Below are 27975 nucleotides of genomic sequence, written 5' to 3'. Positions count from 1 at the left end.
GCATTTCTAAGAGCAATGGCACCATCTTTCCATATCCAGGTGTACTTCCCTGTGGAAGGTTCTAGACACACTGTGGCCGCTCAAATTATTCCCTGTGGCAGAAAGTGGTATTGTTACATCTGCTATCCACTTGTGTAAAGAAAAGGGAAGACCTGATCTCAAGAGTTTTGAGGCTGAAAGATACAGCAGGTATAACTAGATATTTAAGATGAAAAACCCAAGGATCCAAATGAGATTATTGGTTGACATAAGCTCCGATAAAGGTACAGAAATGAAAATATGCAATGCCTAATTCTACTGATCAGATTAGAGCAATTTCTATAGAAAATTACTATTCTTTGCTCACAACACAGTTTAAAGCAATGTAAACACATTCCTATTGCTACTGTGCCCGGATACTTCTCTGCTGAGCTATTAGCCATCGTTTCATTTTATAAAAACCATAATAGAAAATGTGGCCAAACAGATAGATGGAGTGTTCCCAGCAATATGGAGAAACAGTTGTGTTTATGCAGAGATTAGTCTTTCAAATTGAGAGATCTCCAAAGCTCCATTTGTACTTGAAAGGCTTGTCTTTTTGTTACCCAGTAAATAGCTCATTCATATTCTACAAAGAAAACCCTCTAAATTGGGAGAAATAGCCATATTTAACATTAGGTAGGGAAATGGGGCTGAAAGCGAGAAAAGAAGTCTATTTCCCCCAGTTTCTTGGACTAGATTAAAGCTTTCCTTTATAATTTAAAACAGCCTCTGTTTTCTCCACATATAAGAGGCAGAAATTTCATGAAAGGCTGAGAAGTACTATCCATTAATGCAGAAATTATGCCAAAGAACAAGTTAAGAAACACATTTTTAAAAAGCAATCTTGGGTCCTTTTCTCTTATTCTGCCGTACATGTTTCTTAGCTGCTGCAGCTCCCTTAAGACGGGGGTGGCTGTCAAGCTGGCCTGAAGTGTGGGAGCCACACGGGTCCCCATGCAGGGCTCTTGCTGCGAAGCCCCAGGGCGCCATGCGCTGTGGGGTGACTGCCCTGTCACTTGCCGTTAGTTACTCAGAATTAAAAATCAGTATCAGAATCGTGTGAATGAGGTGAACACTAGATGATGTAAATTAAAGCCATCCAAAGACATGATGTATTCCTTGCCGTCTCAAAAAAATGACAATTTGGGAGATGAGAATATGTGTTAACAACTGTTTTTAAGCCTGTTTGAGCATAAAAATAACAGAATGGAGCTCTAGTGTTAATTTAGGGCAACGAAGGGAACGCAGAGACGGCATCCTGTTCTCTTCGTCAGGCAGGTGCCCTGGGATGCTGGCGGGTTTGCTCCTCCGAACCCCAGGCTCAGGGGGCTGCACACTTCCAGGGAGCAGAGCGGGCAGGCAGCATGGCCTCCAAAAGAGGTACAGGAAGGGAAGGAAAGGAGAGGAAAGGAGAACTGGGGGAGAGGGAGGGAGCCTGGGAGCTGGTTGTCACACATCCCTCAAGGCCAACCTTTAGGAGTCCAGGGAAGACATGGCCACGCCCAGGAAGAGCTCCCACTCCCTAGATGCACACACACAACATGTGTGATTCCAGAAACCCTGTGTGGCACCTTCAGGGGTCACTGATTGTTTCATGGAGATTCTTGGTCTCAGGACCCCCAGCAGGACCACAGGTAGGAAAATGCTCTGCTTGCCCTGTAAGCCGTCCCTGGTTGCTGCCCCTGGCGGTGGGAACTGCCTTCATCTTGCCCTAGAGAGTCCTGCAAAGGCCACCACAGCATGGCCACAGGCGTGTGAGGCTTCCAGGAACATCTCCGCATGAGAGCATACTGTCCTCACCGAGTCTAGGCTGCGAGCTGCCCTCCACTGGAAAGGCTGGACCTCTCTGGCTACACGGTTGCAGAAAAGCTCCCAGGTGGGGCTCTGCTCGGCTCTCTGCATTTCTAGGAGATGTCCTTGCTGTCCCTGCTCCACCCGTGACAGCCACCATGACTAAGCCCACACTGGCCTCCTGGACTCCCACCTTCTGCACTGACATACGCCTTTCTTGGGCACTCTTCAAGGCTTAGCATAGAAGAATTAGTATCAGTTAAGGGAAGAAGATAAATTCTAATTCTGTAGCTCCCAGATTTCTTTTTTGGAATCATTAAAATCCAAAAAAAAAAAAAAAATTGTTCCGACTGCTTATTGAACAGTGACTGTCTCACAGTCCTATGTAGAAGTCACCTTTCTTAGACCAAAGTTGGCATCTCATCCTGAAAACCAGCCCCCTCCCTGGCTGTTTGGTCTGGAGAGTCACATCACCATGCACCCTGGCTTGACACCTGAATGCATCCCTGGCCCGGCCCCCGTGGCCCCCGGTCTAGCGGTCAGCCTGGTTATCTCAGCTCCGAGTGCCTGCATGGACCCCTCGCTTCCCGGCCTCACTCCCACGGCCCTAGTCAGGCCTGTTGCACATCTGGCCCCTGGTAACAGTGTTCTTTCTGCTCAGTGTAACCACGGTGGACACCACCACCTGCTTTTTTGAGGACAGTGAAGGACTCCACAAGTGCCTGCCCTGGTTCTGCTGTACTTGCAGCTGTCACAGGATCTGAAGCCAGCCTACTGCTTCCACAGAATGAAGCTCTAGCTCATCCACCCAGGAAAGCAGGACCCCATGAGGCAGGAGAATAGGATCTGGAGGAAGGGAACCTAAGGCCCATTCACATCCACTTCCTAGAACGAAACCAAAAGGAAAACCCCAACTTCCCGTGCCCAAGTAACACAAGTACCAGAGGCTACGCCCTTGCAGCCCTGCCCCCTCCCACTTTTTCTGTGTGGCAGATGACAAATTGAAAGTACCTCTGATTGGACCCCTCCCACAACCAATCAGGCTGGTCAGGAGCCAAGTCCGCATTTGCATAGGAGTATAGCTTTGTAACTTCACTTCCGCCTCTGATTGGTCACTTTCTGCAACCAATCAGACATTTGCATAGGGTGTAACTTTGTAACTTTGTAACTTTGCTTCAGCCTCTGATTGGTCCCCTCCTGCAACCAATCAGACTGATCATAGGCCACTAGTTAATTTACATAGGGTGTACACCAAGTAACCAATGGGAAACCGCTAGAGGGTCTTTAAAGCCCGGAAGATTCTGTAACCAGGCTCAGGAGTCGCTTGCTAGGGCTACCGCCCTGTGGAGTGCACTCCATTTTCAATAAATCTCTGCTTGTGTTGCTTTATTCTTTCCTTGCTTTGTGTGTTTTGTCTGATTCTTTGTTCAAGATGCCAAGAACCAGGACACCCTTAACCAGTAACACACACTCTGCTTCTTCAATGACACTTGTGTTCCTAGAATCCTCCATTCCCTCAGTCAGGTCCGTGTCCCCATCCCCACGTCTTCCTCGCTCTTCTTGGCCTTTGTTGACAATGTCCTCCTACTCCCCCATGGTTCCCCCAGACTCTCAAAACCCATGCGGTCCCCAAGGATATCTGCCCTCCTCAGGCCCTGGCCATGGAGAGCCCTGCTCCCGATCTTCTGTACGAGCCCAGCACGGACACATTCACCTGCATGACAGACACCATGGGGCGCCTTCTGTGGGCAGGCGCTGGGGGGCAAGGCCAGCCCACCTCAGTTCCCATGGTACTGGGAGACAGCAAGCCAGGCCACCCCAGCACGGCGAGGTGGGCACCGGGTTCACTCCTAACAGCGGGCAAAGGTTGGTGCAGTGGGGGCGGCAGAAGGGCTCCGGCCATGCAGAGGGTGGCACAGTGGGCTGTTCCAGGCAGAAGGGCCTAGGACACCCCAGTGGGCTGACTCATTTGGTGTCGGAAGAAAAGGGGAGTACAAATTTATTTTTATTTTGCTCTTCAGCAAAATCTATAATTTTGTGTTTATCTTAGGAAGTTTATGGTAGTATATGTATATAATATTAAAATAAATACACATAAAATAGGGATTATCCCCCAAATATTTTACCAAAAAGAGACACGTGTTCCAAAAACTCAGGAGGTATGAACTGTCTGCCTTAAATACCCTCATCACTAATTGTCCTTTTTTGGTCTCTCTCAACAGCACTACCTTCTCATCAGATACGAAGAATTTTCTTTTTCTTTACTCAGCACCAAATCTCTTAGAAAATACAAAACAGACACATGGCTTTGTCAGATGACATGGGTCTACTCTAATGGACTGCTCTAGAACTATCCATTAAGGACAGGTGCGTGGCTCACGCCTGTAATCCCAGCACCTTGGGAGGCTGAGGCAGGACGACTGCTTGTGCCCGGAGTTCCAGATCACCTGGGCAAAATAGTAAGACCTCATCTCTACAAAAAACACAAAAATTGGCCAGGCACGGTGGCGTGCCTGTAGTTCCAGTTACTCAGGAGGCTGAGACAGAAGGATCCCTGAAGCCCAGAAGTTCAAAGATGCAGTGAACTGTGATGGCACCACTGCACTCAAGCCTGGGCAAGACAGTGAGGCCCTGGCTCTTAAAAAAAAATAAATTAAAAATAAAACAAAATAAAATAAAAACTACCAATTTAGGAAAATAATGTTCATTAACTACTATTTTCAAAATTGTCCCTATTCCTACAATATATTGTATCCTCGCAAAGCACCTCTCCTTTGTGTTCCTCTTCAAAAGGAAGCTGGAGAAACTGCAGTGAAATGACAATGACCGTGGCGTGATGACATGGGGGCGGTGGCTCTGGCTCTAGCTCAGTCATTGGCTGTGGAATGTTCACCATGTGACAGTGCTGGATCCAGGGTGTGACCTTGGGCGGAAACTTAGGGTACGCTTACCTTGAGTTTATGCACCTCTAACGATGAGGCCAGGCTACGATTCATAGACTTGCCGCTGATGTAAATCTCCTGCACGTGCTCCTTAAAGTGCACGCACTGCCTGAGAAACTGCAGACCCGGAAGCAGTTTTCTTCCTTTTATTTCAGCAATATTTTTCTATGGGCAAAGCCATATGTATCTCCTTCCTATTGCTGCTATAACAAGCTACTACAAACTCACTGGCTTAAAACGCCGAATTTGACTGGGCGTCGTGGCTCACAGCTGTAATCCCAGCACTTTGGGAGGCTGAGGTGGGCAGATCACCTGAGGTCAGGAGTTGGAGACCAGCCTGGCCAACATGGTGAAAGCCCATCTCTACGAAAAATACAAAAATGAGCCGGGCATGGTGGCAGGCACCTGTAATTCCAGCTACTTGGGAGGCTGAGGCAGGAGAATGGCTTGAACCTCGGAGGTGGAGGTTGCAGTGAGCTGAGATCACACACTGCACTCCAGCCTGGGCGACAGAGTGAGACTCTATCTCAGGAAAACAAAAGCAGAAAAAAAACCACAAAAACACCAAATGTTATTTTTTAATCTTTCTTTCTTTATGAGATAAGGTCTCAGTCTGTCACCAGGCTGGAGTGCAGGGGCACAATCATAGCTCACTGTAACCTCAAGCTCCTAGGCTCAAATAATCCTCCTGCCTCAGCCTCCAGAGTAGCTGGCACCACAAGCATAACCTACCATGCCTGGCTTTTTTTTTTTTTTTTTTTTTTTTTTTTTTTTTGTAGAGATGGGGTCTCACTATGTTGCCCAAGCTAGTTTTGAACTCCGGGCCTCAAGTGATTCTCCCACTTCGGCCTTCTAAAACCAAAGTGCTGAGATTACAGGCGTGAGCCACCACACCTGGCCTTAAAACATAAATTTGTTACTTCACAGTTCTGTAGGTTGGGAATCCAAAACGAATTTCACTGGGTGAAAATCAAGGAGGCGGCAGAGCTGTGTTCCTTCCCAGAGCTCTAGGGGGGAATATTTACTTGCCTTTTCCGTCTTCTAGAAGCTGCCCACATTCCTTGGCTTGAGGCCCCTTCCTCGTCTGGAAAGCCAGCAACAGCAAGTCAAGCCCTTTTCACATTGCATGGCTCTGATCCCTCTCTGGTGGTCACCTCTGGTTCTAACCACAGCTGGGAAAGTGTCTCTGTTTTGAGAGGACTCGAGGACTCGTGTCTCCAGGCCTGCCTGGATGGTCCAGGATAATTTCTGCATCTCAAGGTCCTTAGCCTTAATCATATCCGTAAAGTCCCTTTTGCTAACAAGGCAATATATTCACAGGTTCCAGGGATTAAGAAGTGGACACCTTTTGTTGGGGGGTATTCTGTCTACCACATCTTTCATGCAATTAGACAAAACAAACAAAACAAAGCAGTGAATGTTTCAAAACAGGCGCAGAGCTGCTCACATGAATAAATAATGTATGATTTTCACCTGGGCACATGCTCCAACCTGGTGCCAGCTCACAAGTCTGGTCAGGCAGGACACCCAGGATGGTGCTTGTGGAAACATTTATGCACCGAAGACTCATTCCCCTTCGTCAGCCACGGAAGCAAAGTCAGGTCTGTACCACACCTGCTAACACATGGTGCTTCTAAAGCAGTGCGCCGCTCTCCTTCTTAGTTGCTAAATTTGTTTTGCGTGAATGGCATTTGGAATCCTCATCACGCAGAGTCAGCGCAATAGTGTAGGCCCCTCCATGGCTCCTGCTCCGCATCAGCAGCAGGTTCCTCGTCCGCGTTCCCCACGCCCAGGCCCCGCGCGTTCTGGAGGCTGTAGTCTTGGTCCAGTTAGGAGACTTGCCTTTACCACACTTTTCAGCAAGAAATGAATGGGCCTACCGGCCTCACCATTAGGAAAAGCTAAGAAGTCATGAGAACACGTATCAACGACCACCACCACGGTGCTGGGATATATCATTTTCCAAGACCATTCATGCACCTGTTCACTCCATAGGCAAACACTGATTAGGTGATTTGCCACAACCCTGGGGCAGTGAAGGACAGGAAACTCCCTGAGCATGTTCCTGCCTTCATGGAGCTTACCGCCATGAAGAGCAAGTCAGACCAGCACTGAAACAAGCCCACTGCACCGGTGGGGGGGGGGGGCCAGGTATCGCGGCAGGGGGAGCTGCCTTCACAGCAGAGGGCCCTGGGGATGCTCGGGGAGGGCCTGTGAACTGAACCATGGGGAGATGCGGTGGTGCTGTGATGTGGATCTATCTACCAGGCTTTCCTCCACGGCTCCTGGCTCGTGTACCCCACAGCTCTATTACAGTCTTCTGTTAGAAGGTCGGGTGCATCAGGCCTCGGAAACAGAATCTCCCCAACCTTCTCCTGCCCTCCTTTCAGCCGCCAGGCAAAACACCGCTCTCCCCCAGCCTTTCCTGTTGCTCATACGACCCTTCTCAGAGAAGACCCCACCCCGCCAGTGGGGAAGAACGCTGACATCAAGAAGCGCCCATACAAATCCAAGAGGACAGAGTTCGGGGAGCTTCTGGATAGCGGAACGTGCAGAGGCTCTTAGAGGGGGTGCCCGGGGAGGGCACAGGACTCCACATCTTCCCCAAGTCCTGCCCCACGCAGCCCTTCGTCTGTGTCCTTTGGGATATCCTTGGAGCAAACTGGTCAACGTAAACACGTTTCCCTGAGTTCTGTAGCCGCTCCCCCGCCACCCCTGCAGCAAATTAATCAAACCTAGCAAAGGGGTTGTGAGAACCCCAACTTGAAGCCAGTCGGTCAGAAATTCCTGAGGCCTAGACTTGCAACTGGAGTCTGAGGGGCAGCCTGAGGGACTGAGCCCCCAGCCTGTGGAGCTGATGCTGCAGCAGAGCTGTGGGGAGGCCCCGACACGTGGCCACGGAAGTGTCCTTCTGTGTGGACGACTGTTCTCTGCTCTCACACCAGGAAAAACACAGGGACAGAAATCCTGGGAGCCAAGAAAGGAGGAGTGGAAGGAATTTTGGATAGCGCTGTAAGCCACAGAATCTAGAAGAAACCACATGTCCCAGGAAAAATGAGTGGCATCGTTCTGCCGACCCATGATTCACCGCGCCGGAAGCTGGGGCCCAAACCTGCACTGATAGCATACATTGGTTTATGTCTGCAAATATAATAAGTGTTCCCATTTCTATTTATATAAAATACCCTTTTAAAAAGCAAAATTTGATGAATATATGTGTATCTGATGGATCTGTGTGTACATGTGCGTGCACACGGACCTTGCACTGGACACTGAGGGACCAAAAATAAACAAAACACAGACCCTCCCTCAGAGGGATTTCCTCATAATCTAGTAAGAGAGAAGTCATTAAACACATAATTAAAATCCAACACGATGTGGGTTAGAGGAATCCAGGGGCAATACAGGAGCATCACAGAAAGAGAAAGGAAAGGCAATTGGCTGCTGAGACGTGGAGACGGCCCAGATAGCGTGATGCGTGCCCTTCACCAGAGCTGCCCGGAGAAACCCTGGCGAGGTGCACAGGAAGCAGGAGGGAAGGCGAGAGAGGGCACCCCGGTTGGGCAGGGGCACCCCCATGCAGATGTGGCACGCTCAGGAAGGCAGGCAGACGCCGGGGGAACCACTGCTAATGCTCAGTCTCCCCCTTTCAGGCAAAACGCGTGCCTGCTCCTCGTTCCCCACCACAGTCAGTCATTTTGGTAATTATTTATTCACACCTCAAACCACAGCACCTGACACCTGGAACCCTGCCCTGTCTCCTGCCCAGGAGTCCGTGACAAGATGTCCCTTAGTTCTTGGAAGATGTGTTCCTGCCACAGCAGTGACACATTCACTTCTCCCCCATATGCTGGGAGCCAAGCAAGGACACGTTTCCTGACAATGCAGACAGCGCGGGACATGGCAGGCGCTCCTGCCAGAAGTCCCGGCAGAACTAATACACAGAATTCAGGGCAATCAGGCTCTGAGTAAAACAGACTAATAAACAGGCTTCTATTTTAAATGTTTGTTTTCTTCATAATCTTAAAAATATACAACTGCAATGTATCACCGATTTATCTTAGCTCCACCAAGAGCTGCTCAATTGTACGTTAAATCACCAGAAACGGCAGCCAGTGTGGGGCTGAATGCAGCTGAATTGGGGTTGCCAAGCCCCGGATATCTTCCCTGGGACTGTGTGGAAGGAGGAAGCCGGATGCACAGCTCTGCACCAGCCACAGGGGAAGACATGACTCGGCCCCCTCTCCACCTTCTGCCTGTACCTCAAGTGATGCAGCCCGGCGTGTCAGAGGGCATGAGGACCCACCCTCAGAGGCGCCCGGGCTGTGGGAGGACACTGAGCTGCTCCTAGTGTCTCCTCTGCCTGCTCGCCAGGAGCAGGTGCCCCCACAGGCTCCAGCCTCTTCTCACCACGGCTACCACAGGGCATCTCATGACCTTTACAGGCCTCACAGATGTCACATCAAACCTAGGAAAAAGCACCGCATCCACCTGAGACAATGAATTGCAGGTGACTATTTGACAAGCCCTCATGTTTTGTCAACATTTAATTAAATGTGTCGGTTTCAGTTTGGCAGTTTTCACTTCCTATTTTGGAAGCAGAATTTTTTTCAGGTCTCTAATATTTGCATAAGTCCCCCAAAAGCTTGGAAACCCCAGGCCTCCTGCCTAAGTGCCCATTGGGTAAAATGACCTGCCTGCCAGCCCAGCCTGAGAAAAATCCCTGGTCCTGGTGCCAGGACACCTGGTGCCTTTCCCAGACAGCGCCGATGCCTCCTCACCAGCCCCTAGCTCCTGCACATACAGGTGTCCAGCATCCACCAGCTTCACTTCCCTTGGAGGGACACCCTTTGGACTGCCTAGCTCAGTGACTGTGTTTGCAGTGTTGTGATCATCCACTCAACAAACGCGGACTGAGCCTGCCCTGCTCCCGCCGCAGGTGATCCAGCACTGTGCGCAGCCAAGTGGGATGCCTGATGAATGAACACAACAGGACCAAGGCTGCTCCTGAGGGCTTGGAGTGGTCTGATCTCCCAAGGCAACACGACATCCCACACATCCCCATACATCAGGGACTGTCACGGCAACACCGTGCCTCTCTGTCCTCCAGCACCTTCAGGACCAGGCCAGGCCCTTTCCCAGCTCATCTGTGCCTGTGCCTGGACCTGTGGCTCAGGTGAATGGCCAGCCTGGGCCAGACATGTCCTGCTGCTAGCCTCTCTGCAGAGACAGGCGTCCTTCAGCGCGACAAACGCCACCCACCTGTAAGCAGATGGCCTCGGGCTGCCGTGTCTACTCACTGAGCGTGTGTTTCATCCGGTGGGTTTCCCCAAAGTAAGAGCAAGAAAACAAGGAGTGAGCTGCCTGGGCAGTAATAACAGCAAAAATGAAGCAGAGAATGCAGTCATTTGCCAGGCTGACCCAGGAAGCAGATGGAAGACAGCACTGCAAGCCAGACACTCAAAATTCCGTATTCTTCACAACTTAATACAATTCACTTAAATCATCCCTTTAAATGTGGCATACTAGAATTCTTTCACGACTTTAGACAACACATTTAGAACCCCTTTCCAGTGCTCAGAAACTCCAACGAGATAAACATTAACCACAAACAGGATAAAATCCTATTTATTTTCATCAAACGACTGCACGCTGTCATCATCGCTAACGTGAACACTGCGCCTGCTTGCGCATCTAACAGTCAGACAAAAAGGGGTCTTATATCATCGCAGAGCCAGAGACAGCACACCTTATAAAGGAGGCAGGATGCCCCTTTCGGAGAACACCCCTGCGATAAACAAAACCACGACGAGACGCTGGGTGTAAACAGCGCAGCCTCCGGCTCTGTCCCCGCAGCCGGCGGCAGCACCGGAATGAACATCTGCAGTGTGAACGCGGCGCCCATTAGCTCCCGCAGCCTGTTAGCATATTTTAATGCTGTGATCACAGCTTTCTATTTCCATCAAGGCGCCACGAGGTGCTAGACTCTGGATCACACATTGCGTCATTATTGTCCCCACTGAACAGATTACACAGCAGTACTAAGGACGGGGTGGAGAGGGAACGAGGGGCAACAGAGGGAAGGGCAGGTGGAGCACTGGACGCCCTGCAGAGGATGGGTGGGCACTGCTCGGGGCTCGGGCAAGATCTCATCTCAGCGGGGGTTCAAAGACATCGCATGCCCTGATGAACGTCTCTCAGACACCTGAAAATAATAACATTATTTACAAAGAAACACCTCTTGGCTAAATGTTCCATCTAATATTTATCTCATTAAAGTTAATAACAGAGGTCAAGTTGCCATTTCAGAATGCTTTTTTTTTTTTTTTTTTGCGTCACAAGTGACTCCAGGGATCAAACCTGCCTTCCTTGCCAGCAGCTTGAAAAACCAGGCTTGAGGTGTTAATAAACCAAGGTCACTGCGGAGTAGCAGAGCTGCTGACTCTTGATTTTAACTCATTCTTGTGATACGAAAAAGTGCACAAATCCATTGTCATGTATGACACAAGCAAGTTTCAGGGCTGGGCCTCCAAGAAAAACATCATGAAGGGTCCTGCTCCTTTCAAACCTCACACCCCAAGTTCACACACAGCAGGACACCAGTTCATGGACCCCTGATTTCCGTAACGCGACTCCATGCACGTGACCGCAGGCACACCAGGAGCAACGCAAAACAAAGTCCACCATCACCTGCTTTCATGGGCAAGAGAACGGGGTCCTGCTTCTTTTAAAACGATGACTGTCCTTGTGATTCTTGCATTTCATTTGCACACGATGCAAATCCCGTAACCTCACACTCACTCATGTGCACCCCTGCAGTGCTCCCCGTGCTGAGCAGAGCGCAAGCCCACCTCTGCGCCCTTTCTCTCCCTGGTCATTTGCACTTGGAAAGAGGCATCCCCTGTGGTCCTCCTCACTCGCCCCAGGACGCTGCCTCTGGCCTTCCTGGAGGTTCTCGCTGGGGGTCGCCCCTCAGGCTGAGGCTGGACTCATTGCTGCTGACTTCCTCAATCCTAAGTGGGGGTCCAATGAGTTCTTATCACATCTGGTTGTTCTAACAATTAAATGGGATGACTCAAGTAAAGCACTTAGCAATTAGTAAACACGCGACCTGGTGGAATTGTTGAGAGAAGTTCATACACGCAGAAAGCTCTTTTGAACATTGCAGAGCATGACCAAGACACTGACTGTCAGGACTGCAGATCCCTCCTACATCAGTATTTTTCCAACTCCCCAGCCCCAGGCTGACTCATAGCAGCAGCTCTGCCCAGGAGCGAGGGCTCCCGCCTTCCTCCTTTTTGAGTTCCAGAAGAGCCTCCTCCTGTGCACTGGAGTTCTTCTGTCCACATCTCCCCTCTCCAGACTCAGTCCCACCCTCGCCGAGACTTGCTCACAGGGGTCCTCCTCTCTCTCCAGTGCACCCACCACCTTTGCTGAGCTATCCCTCTGCTGGAAGATAGCCCCAGACTCCTCCTTGCGCCCTCCAAGGCACCCAGTCTGCACCGGCTGCATCCTCCCAGCACAGCAGGGAGGGTGGCCAGGAGCCACCACCGCTGCTGTGAACCCCACACTGGGGACACCACACGGGAACCCTGCTGTGCCGGGCACACTCTGACTTCCCTCTCTATTCATCTCCCACTGTGGCTTTCATGTGGATTCCTCCAAACCCTTTTTTACGGAATCCCAAAGGCACAGCTTCTGGGGACCTGCCCCTCTGACAGCCTTCCTAGCTAGGCCCAGTCCCTACTCTCAGGGGCACACGCCACGTTCACTGTCGGCCACCTACTCTGCAAGGGAGGGTCCTGGATGATTTCCTCCTGCCACCCTGACGCTGCCTGACCTGACAGGTTGGTGTGAGGACATGGTCTAGTGGAAAGAGAAGTGGCCTAAGAAACGGGAAGCACTGCTAGGGTCTGAAGGTTTTTGTACTGTCTCCCCACCCCCAAAGCCATATGTTGAAACCCTAACCCCTGAGTGACGAGCTTAGGAGGTGAGGCCGTTGGGAGGCATTCAGTCACAAAGGTAGAGCCCTAAGGATTGGGATTCATGCCCACGGGAAAGAGATCTCAGAGAGCTCCCTTCCCCTTCTGCCACGTAAGCACACAGCAAGCAGGCACTGTCTGCGGGCCTGGACGCAAGCCCTCACCAGACACGGAGTCTGGCAGCATCTTGCTCTTGGACTTCCCAGCCTCCAGACCTGTAAGATGCATATTTCGGTTGTTTATAAGCCATCCCATCTGTATCAGGCCATCTCTCGCATTGCTATAAAGGAATACCTGAGATTGGGTAATTTATGAAGGAAAGAGGCTTCGTCGGCTCTGGGTTTTGCAGGCTGTATAAGGAGGCACAGTGTCGACATCTGCTTCTAGGGAGGCCTCAGGGAGCTTATCATGGTAGGTAAAGGGGGGCTGGTATCTCACACTGGGGAGCAGAAGCAAGGAGTGAGGGGGGAGGTGCTGCACACCTGAACAACCAGACCTTATAAGAACTCACTCACTACCTCAAAGACAGCACCAAGCCACGAGGAACCCGTCCCATGACCCAAACAGCCCCCACCTGGCCCCACCTCCAGCACTGGGGCTTACATCTCAACATGAGATCTGCAGGGGACAAAGAGCCAAACCTGTCACAGTCTAGGGTATCTGGTAATAGTAGCCCAAACAGACTAGAAACATACATATCAGGACTTCTGCCAAAGACTATTTTTGTGACCTTGAAACGGTCATTTAAATTCTCAGGCTTTAGTTTCCTGAGTGCAGAACTAAACTAAGCCATCTCAAAGGACCTTCTAGCTATACAACAGCTTTGTGTCACAGCTTCTCTTTCTCAAAAACCTTCAATGACTTCCTTCATGAAAGAGAATGGAAGCGATCTGGCCTATGACATCTCTGGCTTTCTAGAATCTGACCCTACCTACCTTTCTAGTGATGCCCCTCAAAGTCAGCCCTTCCCTCCCCACAAGCTTCCATGACAAGCCTATGTGGCATCCCTGCCCAGCCATCTCCCGATGGCACTCCCCGCCCTTCCCATCGGGCCGCCCTGAGGAGCAGGGGTTCTCCAGACCCCGCCAGCCGGTGATGGTGGCCTCCCTGAGCACCCAGGCTCAGGAAGATGCTCCCTCTGTCCCACACACTGGCACCACAGATACGGGCCACAACTTTGCGGGCCTTCTCAAGGACACCATCTAGCACTGGACAGAACAAAGGTGGGAAGCAAAGCCTCCGTCTCACACACACTGCACTCTCCCGTATCACCCAGCCCCTGCAGCCCTGCACCTGCCCACAGAGCCCAGCCCATGCCTCACACACATTCAATACTCAGAAAAATACCTTCCATTAAGTATCCCAAAGACGGGATGTTTTGTACCACTCAGCATATAATTTTCCACAAGTGACTACCCCAAACATGTTTTCTCTATAACACCCTCCAGCCCCCTATCCAGACATATTTTTTCAACAACTATTTCTCCTTCAACAACTTATGAAAACTAATCAGTCTTAGGATCTTGTGTTTTGTTTTCGGGGGGCGTGGGTTGGGGGGCGGAGAAGCTCACTGCACTGGCCCCAGGTCCTGCCATTTCCAGTTAACGTCTCCTAACATGACAGCAGACATTGAACCAGAAGGGCGACAGGAGGCAGCGGCTGCTGATCCAGAGGCCTCATGGGGCTTTCGCAGGAGGCACGGGTAGACCTGGAAGGGCGGGGCCTCCGCCAGCCTTTTAAGGTCAGATTGGCATTTAAAATTCTGGGTTCATGCCAACCCCTCTCACCAAGGAAGAGACAACACTCAACACTTCTCTCTCCAGAGCCTACGTAAATGGGAGAGGGAACACACTTCTCCGCAGTGTGTTCCTGGGGCTGTTCTTCCACGAAAAGTCACGTTCAGTCAAGACACAGGCTTACACCCCGTGATGGAAAGTCTATCATTTCGCTTGACTGGCTCAGCCACCACCCCGACCCCGTGACAGAGAGAGCAGTTGGGCCTGAACCCACCGCCCGCCCAAACCCAGACAGGGAGAACAGCTGGCATGCAAGGGCCCGGGCAGGACACCTTACCTGGAACCATAGCTGGCCTTCCCCCAAGATCTAAGGGTAAAAGGCCAGAAGTGTAGCTCAAATTCCTTTTTCTCTGAATTTTTAGTATAAAGCAAATAACAGATGCCCAGCACCCCCCACTAACAATGAAGAGATAGATCAGGATGAATGAGACAGCGCCACGGCAGGGCCATCCACAGCGGACAGCCTGGCTCAGGGGCCCTCTCCAGAACAGGCGCAAGCCCGCAGGAAGGCAGGGGCCTTTCTCAAGGAGGCTGGGCAATCTGAGATTCTCCCCTCCCAAGCACACATATGAGCCTGGGGTCACCCCACTGAGCCGCCAGAGTCTCTGAAACGGGAAGATGCACTTTATGGTCTCATGATTTTCAGTGAACAGAACCAAGAAGTGGTAAATGCTCACTTAGCATGAGGCTCCCCTTCCAGGCCTCATGGCTGGCAGCAGAAGTGCTGACGTCCACAGCCCAGCCTCTGCCATGTGTCCCTTCCCTACAGGCCATCCCAGGGAATGAAGTCTCCGCCCTAAGTGGAAGGTCCCGGTGTGAACAGCAGGCCAAGGGTCTAGGGCAAGAAGGTGCCCTCTAAGAACAGCTGCACCCTCTGGAGGACCAGGGCAAGTTTTCTAGGAACCGTCTGGAAAAAGGACAGACCCACTCGCTGCTCACAACTGCAAATACCTGAAACAAGATTTATTTTCTCCCTCTCCAGTGATCGTCAACTTTGAAAATATTTTTTATCTTTGATCTCTCTTTTCTTTCTGGGAAGGAAGAAGCAAAAAATATCTTCTTTTCCCTCTGCTATCAGCTCTTGGGACAGAACAAGAATGGATGAAGGAATGAAAAAATGATGACTGAAAAGTCCAGGTTGCTGGTTTTATCCCACGTTGAAGCTGACATGACTGAAAGAGGCAGCAGCCCAGAAGGTGAATTCAGAGGTCCAGCCCTCGGGGGGTCACCCACCTCCGCAGTCCACGACATATCTCACGGCAGCTTTAGACTTCAGCTTTATGTCTACAATTCCTCAAAGACGGTCCCTTCCAAGTTTCACTGTAGTACCCTTTTGGATTTTTTTCAAGATGAAGACGTGATTAGGGGCCATCAAGCCAAGCGACAAAGCACCTCCCAGCCGAACGGCAGGCTGCTGCGTCGCGCCCCGCCTTGTCGGCGGTCCCCCAGCCTCTGCCCCCCAATCTCATCTTTACCGCAACATCTCCTTCCCGACTCTCACCACACTTACACTGGGTGTCTTCATGAGCAGAAACTCACTTCGGATGTCACATAAACTCCATCCCTGCCACTCAGAAAATAATGAGGAAGCCAAGCATCATGACTCCGCAGGCACCCAAGCGCAGCCAGGCAGGCGCTGGGGAATGTTTTACCCACCTTCCTACAGCTCTGCCAGTCGTGGAGCTGCCTGGAAGAGACCCAGCGTGGAGAAATGCACAGAGATTCGTAAAAAGAGAAAGCAAGCCCGGTGAGCCTCTAAAACCCCTGCAAATTAAGATGCTAAATGAACAGTCAAGACCCACGGTCTCGACAAGAGCAGTGCCGAGGGTGTTAATATACACAATTAACGCAGGTCACCCCGCGGGCTGCATTCCCGTCTTAACCACACAAGACGACATCCTCCTTTTCACCCCAGCTCCTCTCTGGCCTTTGAAGCCCGAGTCTGAAATATATCATTCTGCATTCTGGGCAGTACAGCCTAAATCAATAGAGTTATCATCCTACAACTGTCCTTTCACGCGCTCCCTAATGCCTAATAATTGTCAAGTTTGCACTACAATTGATCAGTAACAGAGGGCCTTTTCTCTTAGCACCCCCTCTCCCCACACCCTCCCAGCCGCCCCTTGGCCTCCCCCAGGAAGCAGGATCACATTGATTTCTATCTGATTACAGGAGAGCCTGCCCTGACTTTCCCCAGTTACTTAAGCCGGCGTCTCATTGCGTGTCCTTAGAGACCAGGGCTTCGCTCAGGCAGAGAGCGTCTAGACAGTATTCATGACCCATCTGTCTGGCACGGCCCAGCGGATGGCAAACTCTATTAGAACTGAAACCATTTTTTCCTCCCCCTTCTCCCATCCCTCTTTCCCTTTGCGAAGCAGGAATCTGACACTGAAAATTACTATCATTGTTGCAATTCTCAAAATAGCACCGCCAGACTTTCATTAACATCCACGCTAGACTACTAAATATTTAAAGAAGTGGATAAATTTCATCTGAAGTGGGACAGCCCCGCACACATGAAAGCAGTAACAGAATCAAAATGTAAATCTAAGAGGTTGTTTTTATCCGAGTAAATTTAGTGTCACAGCAGGAGGAAATGATGCCCAAGGTTTATTAAAACTTACCCTCCCATTTGTTCTCCGCCTTTGTTTATTTGAAAAGGCAGAATTACCATTTAAGACCCTACACGATTTTAATTGATCAGAAAACCGTCTTGGAGAAACAAAGGCAGCCAACACATGGGGCGGGACCAGGAGGGGAGGGTGAGGCTGCCGGCACCTCCCTGGGGCTCATCCCACAGAACCATTCAGGCAGAAGTGAGCTGCCAGTGACAGTCCCTGCAACCCGATCCCGTGGCAAGACCAAAGAGAGGCACATTGCCCTCCACATCTTGTTTTAAATACCACCTTGGGTCACTGTCACAGTCAGTAATTGCTTTGCCATAGATTCTTTTTTTAAGTCAAAAAAAAAAAAAAAAAAAAGCGTGGGGGCGGGGAGCCGTGTCCAAAGCACACAGGCTGCTCTGCAGAACAGCCCGATTCATTGAATATGGCCTTGATGGAGGCCAGCCAGAATTAAGTCTGTGGAAACCCAGAGCCCCTCACCCCAGCCTCGCTCCGAGGACCACCGCAACCCGGAAGACCCCTGTCCCACGCCTCCTGCAGTCAGCAGCGTCAACACGGAAAGTCCAATCTGCTGAATGCCGGAGCACCCCGAGGCAGGCCCACCCCTCCCAGCACAGCTGGAGGGGCCAATGCGCTCAGATGAGAGTCAGAGGGAAATTGGGGATAAGAGGCTAAAAGCCCACGTCTGGCAGGAGGTGAAGCGGGGAGGGTGATGGCAGACACAGAGCCGCCCCCACGCTGAAGCTACACTGCCTCTGGCCTCCCCAGGGCAGCCGTCATCATCCCCATCCTCCTGACAGAACAGTGAGTCAGAGAGGAGGGTTGGCTTCTGGGTCATACGAGTACTACCTGGACGGGCACAATCGAAGAAGGGATATTATCAGTTTGTACAGCAAACCCCAACGGATCAACAGTATCCACGATCCCTGACACACAGGGGCTCTTAGGTTAATTTTTCATAATCTGCTTGAAAATCCAGCCTGAAACCAAAAATCGTCATCTATGTATCAACTGAAAACATCCTCTGTGGCCCTCCTGAAGAGAATATGGTTGGTTTGATCCCAACCATCAAAGCCCTTCAAGCCTTTTAAGAACTGAGGAGCAAATCCCTATCTTACTGGAAAAACACCATGGGAGGGGAAAATAGCACCTCCAAAGACGAACAAAACCACGGCCTGAGTTCAACACCCCCGCAGCGGCACACCTTGGCTGTGTAACTCTGAGTAAACCACCTCACCGCCCTGAGTGCTGCATTCTTATCACCTTTCTAGGGTGCTTTTGAGAGATAAACGAGATGATACTTGTAAACAGTGAGCACTCAGCACACAGCAGCTGCCTTCCTAATTCCCATCCCCAGGAAGCAGTGGACCCTCCAACAGATGATGCTTACTGAGCATGTACTGTGGGCCAGGTATTACTCTAATTGCCTTTCCTGCACTATTTCAGTAAATCCTCAGAACAACCCTTTGAAAGAGATACCAATATTATCCTCATTTTACAAATGAGAAAATCGAGGTCCACAGAGGCTGAACAACTTGCCTAAAGCCACAGGCAGTGAGTGGTGGTGACTCCAGGTGACACACTCATGCACACATGCACCACACAGCCTCGCCCTGACACACACAGACACACACATTCATGCACATATGCACCAGAGACTCAACCGCACACACACACACATGCACACACCCACTCACATACATGCACACACACATTCTCACGCACACATGCACCACACACCCTCACCTACACACAAACATGCATACACATGCACACTCATGTACAAATACACCAGACTCTCTCACACACAGGCACACACACTCATGTATACAAGCACCATAGACCCTCACACATACACACCCACACATGCACACACCCGCATAGACATGTACACAGATACACTCTCATATATATACGCACCACACTCACCCTCACACACGTGCACACTCATGCACAAATGCACCACTCACCCTCACACACGTGCACAGACACGTTCACACAACTGCATACACACTCCACCCATGACACACCCATGCATGCATGCACACACCACATGGAGTCACATGCATGCACCAGACTCACACTCTCCGACACCCATACACTTGTGCACACACACACAGTACTCCACATTCTCACATATACTTGTATACACACAAGACACAGTCCCACTCTGGTATACTCACATCTCATGCGTGCACACACAGACTCACATCTGCTCACACACTTAACACGTCTTTAGGACCGGCCAGAAGCACTCCACATTTCCTCTGGGCTTGACATGACTGGTCCTTCCTACACAGCAGATGGATATTTAGAAGCCAAAGGTCTGTCCCTCCAGGGCTGCAGGACTGGGAAGCCCTGACTGGTCACATGCACAGTAAAAGCCTATCACACTGTCGGTCCCAGAATAAATGCTTACCAGAGTAGGCTTCTACTTTGGTTGGTTTGGGTGTTTATGGCAGTCGAAACACTTGGGAAGGACAGGCAGTTTGCGGGCACCAGCCTTACGTAGTCTCTTCCTTTGTCTTCTCATGCAGGCTGCCAGGATCACGTGGATATTTTCAATCCTTGCTTCCACTTGCAAGGTACTAGGCCATGCAAGCAAAACCCTTTTTCATCCTCCGGTCAGGCTTCAGTTTTCTAAAATAATAATATTCATCCCTACACTCAGCAAATATTTACAGGGCCATGCCCCATAGGCTACATGCTCCAGGCACCGTGGCAGGCACCAAGGCTACCGCAGAGACCGCATGGGCACTGTTCACCTGGCAGCCATGCTCATATGATGCTGGGAGGCAGCAGAGAAAGGATCAATGGTCTCCAGTCAACACTCTTGAGTGTCCACTATGTGCAGCTGACCTTTGAACAATTTGGGGGTTGGGGCTCTGATCTCCGTGAAGTGGAAAATTTGTGTATAACTCTCAACTCCCTGAAAACTTAACTACTAACAGCCTACTGTTGACTGAAAGCCTTACCCATAAGCAGTCGATTAACACACATTTTGTGTGTCATATGTATGATATACCACATTCTTACAATAAAGCAAGCTAGAGAAGAGAAAATGTTAAGGAGGATCATAAAGAAGAGAAGGGGAGAGGGCTTAGCCCCTGCATGCCTGGAGTTTAACCTGGAATTACACAGGTCATTGACCATCCCCAAATTCCAGATGAGACCTGGGAGTTGGCTATCCAAGTGTAGCAGAGGGGGTTCCTAAAAATGTTAAGTGTATGCATGAAACATAGTTCAATTCATCAGTTCATAATAACATAGAGAGGAAATCTCAGTGGTCACCCGTGCAGAGTGACAGGGAACCCTCATCCTTAAGTTAATGGATCCTATATGATACACACTTCAGGGTAATCAAACTGTTGATGGGGAATTTCTCTTTATAGACGTATCCCCACTAATTACTGGAGAAAAAAGGACAAAATTTGGTGGTGACTGTTTTGCAAACCCAAATGCCCGATGGTGTCACACAAGAGACCAGCAGACACAGTGTACTCTTGACGGAAGAGTTTCAGTGAGATAGTGCTTTCCCACCTGAGTCTCCCCAGGCCTCTGCATCGCCGACCACGCGGCAGCAATGCTGTGGGACAGAGAAGCACATGCAGTGACTCCACAGGAAAGCAGAGAGCAAAACCCAGAGCACGGAAACTGCAGAACAAACAAGCCAGACCCCTCCACCCAAAGTCACAAAAGGGAGGAGGAGGAGGAGGAGGATGAGGATGAGGAGGAAGAGGATGAGGAGGAGAGAGAGACAGGAGGATGGAGGGAGGGGAAATAGATATGGAGGGAGGGGAAATAGATATAGAGGGAGAACCTGCAGAGTCAGAGATCCTTCAGGAGCAAAGTGATCTATGATGCCTGGGGCTTCTTTGGATCCTGGTGCAAACAAATAATAAACAGAACAAACCGAAACGCACATTTATAAGACAACTGGAGAAATACGAACTCGAAAAGGACATTTGGTGACTATTCTCTAATATAGAGAATTATGGTTAAGGTTTACTGCAATCATTATAGGGAAAAAAAAATAGAAGTGTCTAGCATTTGCAAGCCCTGCTTATGCATAGGTTTCCTATGTGGTTATGTGGTTATAAGCCTGATCCCCAAGTCCTCAACAAACAACATGCTTGGGAGGTGGGAAGTTGCTGGCCTAAGGTGGGAAGCAGGGCAGTCATAGCTTGGTGACTACAGGTGACGAGCAGGATGCCAGTCTCTTTGGCGGAAAAATGAAGAAGGTGGGAAGAGTTGGTTTCAGAAGTAAGATAATCAGCTCAGATTTTAATAAGCTGGGTTTTATTTTATTTGGTTATTATTACCCTAAATGGCAATGGGAGGAAAAAGTTTCCTCTTGAAAGGTCCTAAAGTCATAATCCTGGCATAACTGGGTGCGTTTTGTCAGCTCCAGTCCATTTGATTTGGGGTCAGTTTTATGAGGTCTCTACACAGAAGGAAGCAGCTTCCGCCTGACGCTCCAGTAGCAAAGGGGAGCTGCTCCTCTCCCTGCTTTCCCCCAATCAGATCCTCTCAGTTAACTGGAAATTCCGCTGAAGCTCAAAGGGGAAAGCTGTGGCTTCTTGTCAGTGCTGACGTTACTCTTAAGGTCCAGTGCTGAGAATCCCGCAGCAGAGCTGGCTTCAGGGTGTCTGTGCTCACCAAGGCTTTTGGAGGAAGTGGCACTTGCCAGGCTGCACAGACCACTCAATTATCACTTCTGGACAGTCGAAGGAGCGCTGCTGTCCCCCAGTAAGATGTGGCCAAGGGGCTTTGGAAACACAGCACCGCAGGATGTCCTTGGCTGGGCAGGAATGGTGAGGTGAGGGGTCCACCAAGCGGGATGCCAGTCTCAGGCTCCCCGCAGCTGGCTGGCTAGCAGGTGGCCTGTCCGGGGACCAGGGCAGGAGGTGGAGCTTTATACACCAGTTTCTCTCTCTCTAGGCCCAACCCACTATCTCAGCTGTGCCCCACGCAGGCCCCAGCCATGGCCTTCTGTCCCAGAACAGCGCCACCCTCTTTGCCATCCTACACTCATGCTCTTCTGGGCCCTGGCACTCTGTCCTCTCCTCTCGCTATCCAGCACACCTCCTCCAGGAAGCCACTGTGACCACTAATCCAACCAGAATGAATCTCTCTATCCCCTGAACCACGAATGACTGCACCCACTCGGCCCTCACTCCCTGGGCCCGTTTTTAGTTATCTTTGTGCAGGTGTGAATTCGCCTCCCGACTCTCAGCACCTTGACAGCAGGGTCTACATTTTCCTTCATTCCTCGTTTCCACAAGGCCTAGTACAACAACCAGAGAAAGTACTTCATAAATAATTTTGTTTGTATATGGAATAATTTGTATAATTATTTTATTTGTGTAAATAACAAATAATTGTGTTTGTATAATTTGTATGTTTACTACTCAGGGGTATAATATTTTGATAGAGCAGCCAGAGAAAAGATGTGACAAAAGCTGGTCACTTAGGCTGACAGCATATTTGCTCTTCCACAGAAAGATGCAGCCAGGAAAACTCTTTCCCCAAGAGATAATGGGTGTCAGCCCAGACCTCCACGTCCATGCAAAACCGTTTGATCTCTCAGCAGAATAAAGCAGCCTCGGTCCAAGGATAACCTGACCACGGTGAGGAGAGGCAAGAGGCAGATGAAACCAATTGTGCCTTAGCCTCAGCTCCAAATGCGTTTTTGTTTGAAGAGAAAAACTACTTACAGCAACTTTCAGAGCTTCTGTGATTCTTATTATTGTTGGCTTTAGAAATAACAGTAACATTTTCTTGTTAACCTTAATTCATGCTGAAATTTGGCAAACATCAAATAGGAGATATGGCCAAGACATCTGAGGCATGGAGCATACTCAAAGTTAACAGCATGGACAGGAAACTAAACTGATTCTAGCTCATCTGGAAATCCAGAAAGTCTCATCTCGCTTCACCCTCAGTACCCTCAGATCTGGAACACTGAGTGTATCCTTCAGGTGGGAACAAGGGAACACAGATCACACAAAGCAATCCTGCTCCTAAGCAGGAAGAAGAACGAGGCACCGCCTTTCTGGAGCATGGTACTTCACAGACAAGAGTTCACAGGATACTCTGATTCCATCCAGGTGGAGACGAAGGGGACCTTACCGTCAGAGCGGTGCACCATGAAAGGCAGGCTGTCTGTCAGCTGTAGGAAACGGGCTGGTCAAGAATCCAATAAAAAGTGTCATCCACTAACGCCCACTGACAACCGGAGAGGCTCTAAGGCAGATTCACAGCTATTAACAGGAAGTGAAATATCCCTGTTCGCTGCCCAGTAGAATACGGGGAAGAGAATATACATCTATTCAATAGGAGACCACCCTCTGGCCTCCTCCCCTGGGATGCCGCACACCTGGCAGACGTGAGCTGCAGCAGAGGACAGAGGAACCACCACCTGCCCCGGAGTTCCCAGCCACACAGAACCATCCAGAGGCAACCTGCACCATGCGTGTCCCCCCATGACCACTCAGCCAGCTCCCTCCGGCACATGCAGAGAACCTGAGGGGAAAGTGGGGGGCAGTCACAGGCCAGGCCGCACACCTGGCAGAGGTGAGCTGCAGCAGAGGACAGAGGAACCACCACCTGCCCCGGAGTTCCCAGCCACACAGAACCATCCAGAGGCAACCTGCACCATGCGTGTCCCCCCATGAGCACTCAGCCAGCTCCCTCCGGCACGTGCAGAGAACCTGAGGGGAAAGTGGGGGGCAGTCACAGGCCAGGCCGCACACCTGGCAGAGGTGAGCTGCAGCAGAGGACAGAGGAACCACCACCTGCCCCGGAGTTCCCAGCCACACAGAACCATCCAGAGGCAACCTGCACCATGCGTGTCCCCCCATGACCACTCAGCCAGCTCCCTCCGGCACATGCAGAGAACCTGAGGGGAAAGTGGGGGGCAGTCACAGGCCAGGCCGCACACCTGGCAGAGGTGAGCGCAGCAGAGGACAGAGGAACCACCACCTGCCCCGGAGTTCCCAGCCACACAGAACCATCCAGAGGCAACCTGCACCATGCGTGTCCCCCCATGAGCACTCAGCCAGCTCCCTCCGGCACGTGCAGAGAACCTGAGGGGAAAGTGGGGGGCAGCCACGGGCCAGGTCGCAGCCTCCCTCAGGGGACAGAATAGGGAGAATCACCCAGGATCGCTGGGCAAGTGCACTTGTAGACACCTGTGCATTTCTGCTCCGTGTACGGAACGGCTCTGACATTACAGACGGCCCATACAAAGTCACAGCCGCACACCCCCCAGCAAGGGCCACATGGGGAGTAGAGATGGCAACTGCAACACGATGATATAGACTGTTTCCCACGGACGTTCTTTCCTATAGATGCATGCATGGCAGGAAGTGTGCCCATTCCACAGGGAGACAACCTGAGCTGAAAGGCATCGTCACTTCCCTAGGGCGAACCGTGAACCCAGAGCAATCTGAAGCCACGGGCACGGTCCTGCCCTTTGTCATTCCATCTCCTGGCTCTCCAGTCTTCTTAGAAGAGAGTATATTGTAAATAATATCCCATTTTAGCTATAAAGACAAAAGTTCTAGTCATATCTGAACAGTGGGGGGCCAAGAGTTTGCCAACAGGATGGTCAGACTCCTCTGTTAGGGCAAAGTTGGACCACTGACGGATGTAACTGCTCCCCTGGCTTCTAGGCAGAATTAAAGTGCTTGCATTTTAAAAAATGAGTGGAAAAACAATCTGGAGACAGGCCTTAAAAACCGGAAAGAATACTGACAAGAAAGGGAGCGAGGGAGGAAGGAGGGTTGAAAACAAGGAAGCCCTCAGCAAAAGGGCCCTGTAGTAAAGGAGAAGGAGCCCGCAGACACAGAGAAGCCTGTGGAGCACCCCAGAGCGGAGGCCAGGGCTCCCGAACTCTGAACCCCGTCAAGGCAGCACACAAGGTCCTGATATTCTCCACACAGCTTACCACGGTGTGTCTGCTGTTAGTCAAGTCCAGAGAAAACAGAGTAAGATGCTGCCTTTCTCACCTCCTTCTAAGACCCCCAGCCTGAGTTCAGGTAATCTCTGAGTGCTTAGTGTCTGGAATATGTTGCTCTAAGTGCTGTCTGTGGATTGTCCTGTGTGATGCTCCAACAACCATTCTTATGCCTCCATTGTGCAGCTGAGGGTACCAAGGCTCAGGAGATGAAAACACCACTGTTCCATCCATGTGGAAAGGCAAACAAGCAGGGTTCCTCCGGGCTCCCGGCCCTCTGACCTGCTGCCTGCTCGTCCTCAGGGAGGTGCTCACCCAGTTCCCAGTCCCCCGTCCTGACCTGCAGCCCTCCTCCCTCTTCCTGCACCCAGCCCTGCTTCCATGCACTAAGTAGGACAGCCAGAGCGAGTGCCTCCGGGCCATCCTGGGCCTGGGGGCAGCCGGGGCCTGTGGGCCAGATGACTCCAGGTGAGAGGCGAGCTGTATTACAGAGACTAACTGCCTAAAACACGGACCCAAGGCCAGGCAAGCACGTGCCCACCCCGAGCCTCTGAGAACTGTCTATGCAACGTATAGAGACGGGACTCAAAGAGCGCTGGGTAGGAGAAAATGCAAATGGAAACACAATAGAAAAACTTGAGAAAAACTATTTGTACTATAAGTCTCTTGAATTTAGCAAGCATAAATAGCAGGCTTAAAATGTGCTAGAGCACAGTCATTTTTATATTGGGGACATACGTAACTTGCCCCCCATATACAAATACAGTAGGAATAGAGAAAATAGTTTCTTTTTTTAAATCCCCTCCCATCTTCACATTTGCAGCACTGGTATTTATGTAGTCTAATTTCCATAACAAAAATTTTAAATCTGTCTCAAATATAACTCCTCAAAATAATGTCAGTAAAGATGGGGAGAGAAGCTGAACGCATCATAAAATGATCTAAGAAGGCCGTGTGAGGAGGGTCGGCCCGGCCAACGCTCTCCCCAAGGTGTGCAACTGCAACAAGATCCTCACCCTCAACCCCCCTCACTCAGCCCAGAGAAACACAGAAAACAGTAAGCCAGCTTTCCTATGAGAAGTTCAGCGGGCTTTCAAAGCTGCCTTCTTTCTCTCCCCCTGTCACAAAAACCATGAGATCAAAAACCAACGCGCTTCAAACTCTGACTCCACTTCTTCAAATTCAAGAAATGCTCAAAGCCTCAGCCTTGGGGACTCACAAGTGTCAAAACCTCACTCCAGCTGTTTCCATCCAGCATCTAACAGGAAAACACATGACCAGAACCTTTAAGGATCCCATGTAAATTTTTCTACTTTCATATTTCAGTTGCATGATTAATTACAGACCTTCCACATGTCTTTCTTTGCTTATTTAAAATTACTTCTGAAGTAACAATGTGGGTATGAAGAATACGAAATCAATATACGATTTCCTGGAATCCAGGCATTGCTCAGATAAATAGCAAAAGCCTATTTCAAAACACAGCTCCGCCGACCACTTTAGAGAACAGAACGAATTTCCTACTTTTAAACATGCCGTCCCTCTATCCTAAAAGAAGAAAACATTTCCTTTGTGAAAATGCAAATCTCTTTCTTGAACCAGAAAACAACCTCCTTCCCATGTCCCAGGGACCCCACCTCCTAACCGTTTCAGAACCACATCAGACAGTGCCACCCAGGTGGGAGGAGAGACTTACAGTTGAAGATGCCCGGAGGCGGGTGCTCGGTCACCAGGAGACAGTTCTCTTCGTCACTGTTGTCCCCACAGTCGTTCTGTTGGTTACAGACCAGCGAACCAAGATACAAGCATTTACCGCTGGTGCAGGTGAATTTGCACTCTGAAAAAGTACAATATAAAGCATGGAGCAGTCAATGCAAGCTTGGTGCTCTTGAGCGGCGACTGTCGTTGGTTCTTTCCCCCATTTGCATGCCATGATTGTCTGGGAGCTCAGACTATCTGCAGAGCCCAGGACACTACACTCAGAGAAGGGCCATCTGGGTAAGGACCTTCCTTGTCTGAAACACACAGGATGGTGCCCTCCTGCACTTCACAGGGGCGCCGAGGCCTGCCACGCACGCCTCGCCCTACAGCTCTGCCCACACGAGTAGCACAGGTGCTCTCTTTCTTTCCATAACTTGCTCTGCAAAAGTCATAGCTGTGGGGCTCTATTATTCGGTCTGAAAACATCCTTGGCAGTTCTCCACACCTCCAAGAATGGGGGAGCCCGTGCAGCCAGCCGTGGCAGGGGCCGGCAGAACTCAGGAGCGCTGGCTTAACAAAAGGACACTCAGACATTTTATTTCCCACTTGCCACCGTCTGGTGGTGAGAATCTGGACAACACATTTCACCTCTCAGACGTTCATTCGTCTCATGCCTCAGAAAAATCAGACATGATACCAGGCATGGGTAGCAGTGAATTTATAATGTAAAACACGGGAAAATCATGTGTGCTTTCTGCTAAAGGGCCGCGTTGGCAAATTATGAAAATAGGGCAGATCCCATACCCAAATCCCTACAGGCCACCCTGAACACAGGCTCCCTAAAATCTGTACAAATCAGTATTTGAAAACCGAATTCAGTTTTGTAGGACTTTAAAATAAATTTGCACGCTTAACACATTACCATCCATTTAAGCAATGAAGAATAAAGGAAGTTACACAATTGTATACACTTGAGCACAGAAAGGTCCACTACATCTTACAGTGACCGTCATCCTGCATTCTGAGTGTGGGCTTGGCCCTAGGAGACCACAGAAGCTGGCAGGATTCACACAGCACACAGCACAACCCACTCAGTAGACAGCGGGAAGACAGAGCCACTGGAGGAGTCCCAGGCCCTCACTGCCGCTGACTGTCACA

At 50.3% G+C, this 27975-nt stretch overlaps 1 protein-coding gene across 9 annotated transcripts in view; it reads right to left on the bottom strand.

Annotated features, from left to right (window-relative positions):
- Positions 1-27975, bottom strand: part of LDLRAD4 (low density lipoprotein receptor class A domain containing 4) — a 432818-nt gene that overhangs the window by 182789 nt on the left and 222054 nt on the right. For 8 of the 9 annotated variants that reach the window (XR_004055631.1, XR_004055632.1, XM_030925766.1 and 5 more), the window contains one exon: positions 26813-26953. The exons of the other annotated variant lie outside the window; for it this stretch is intronic. Coding sequence is in view for 6 of the 8 variants with exons in the window: in XM_030925766.1 (XP_030781626.1) it covers positions 26813-26953 (141 nt within the window). In the remaining 2 variants the exon portion in view is untranslated. Of the gene's footprint in view, positions 1-26812; positions 26954-27975 lie in introns of those variants that run through there. 9 annotated transcript variants of the gene reach the window in all.

The sequence above is a fragment of the Rhinopithecus roxellana genome, chromosome 21 (genome assembly GCF_007565055.1).
Source record: "Rhinopithecus roxellana isolate Shanxi Qingling chromosome 21, ASM756505v1, whole genome shotgun sequence".
Taxonomy (NCBI): Eukaryota; Metazoa; Chordata; class Mammalia; order Primates; family Cercopithecidae; genus Rhinopithecus; species Rhinopithecus roxellana.
This window is presented reverse-complemented; position numbering and strand designations above follow the sequence as displayed.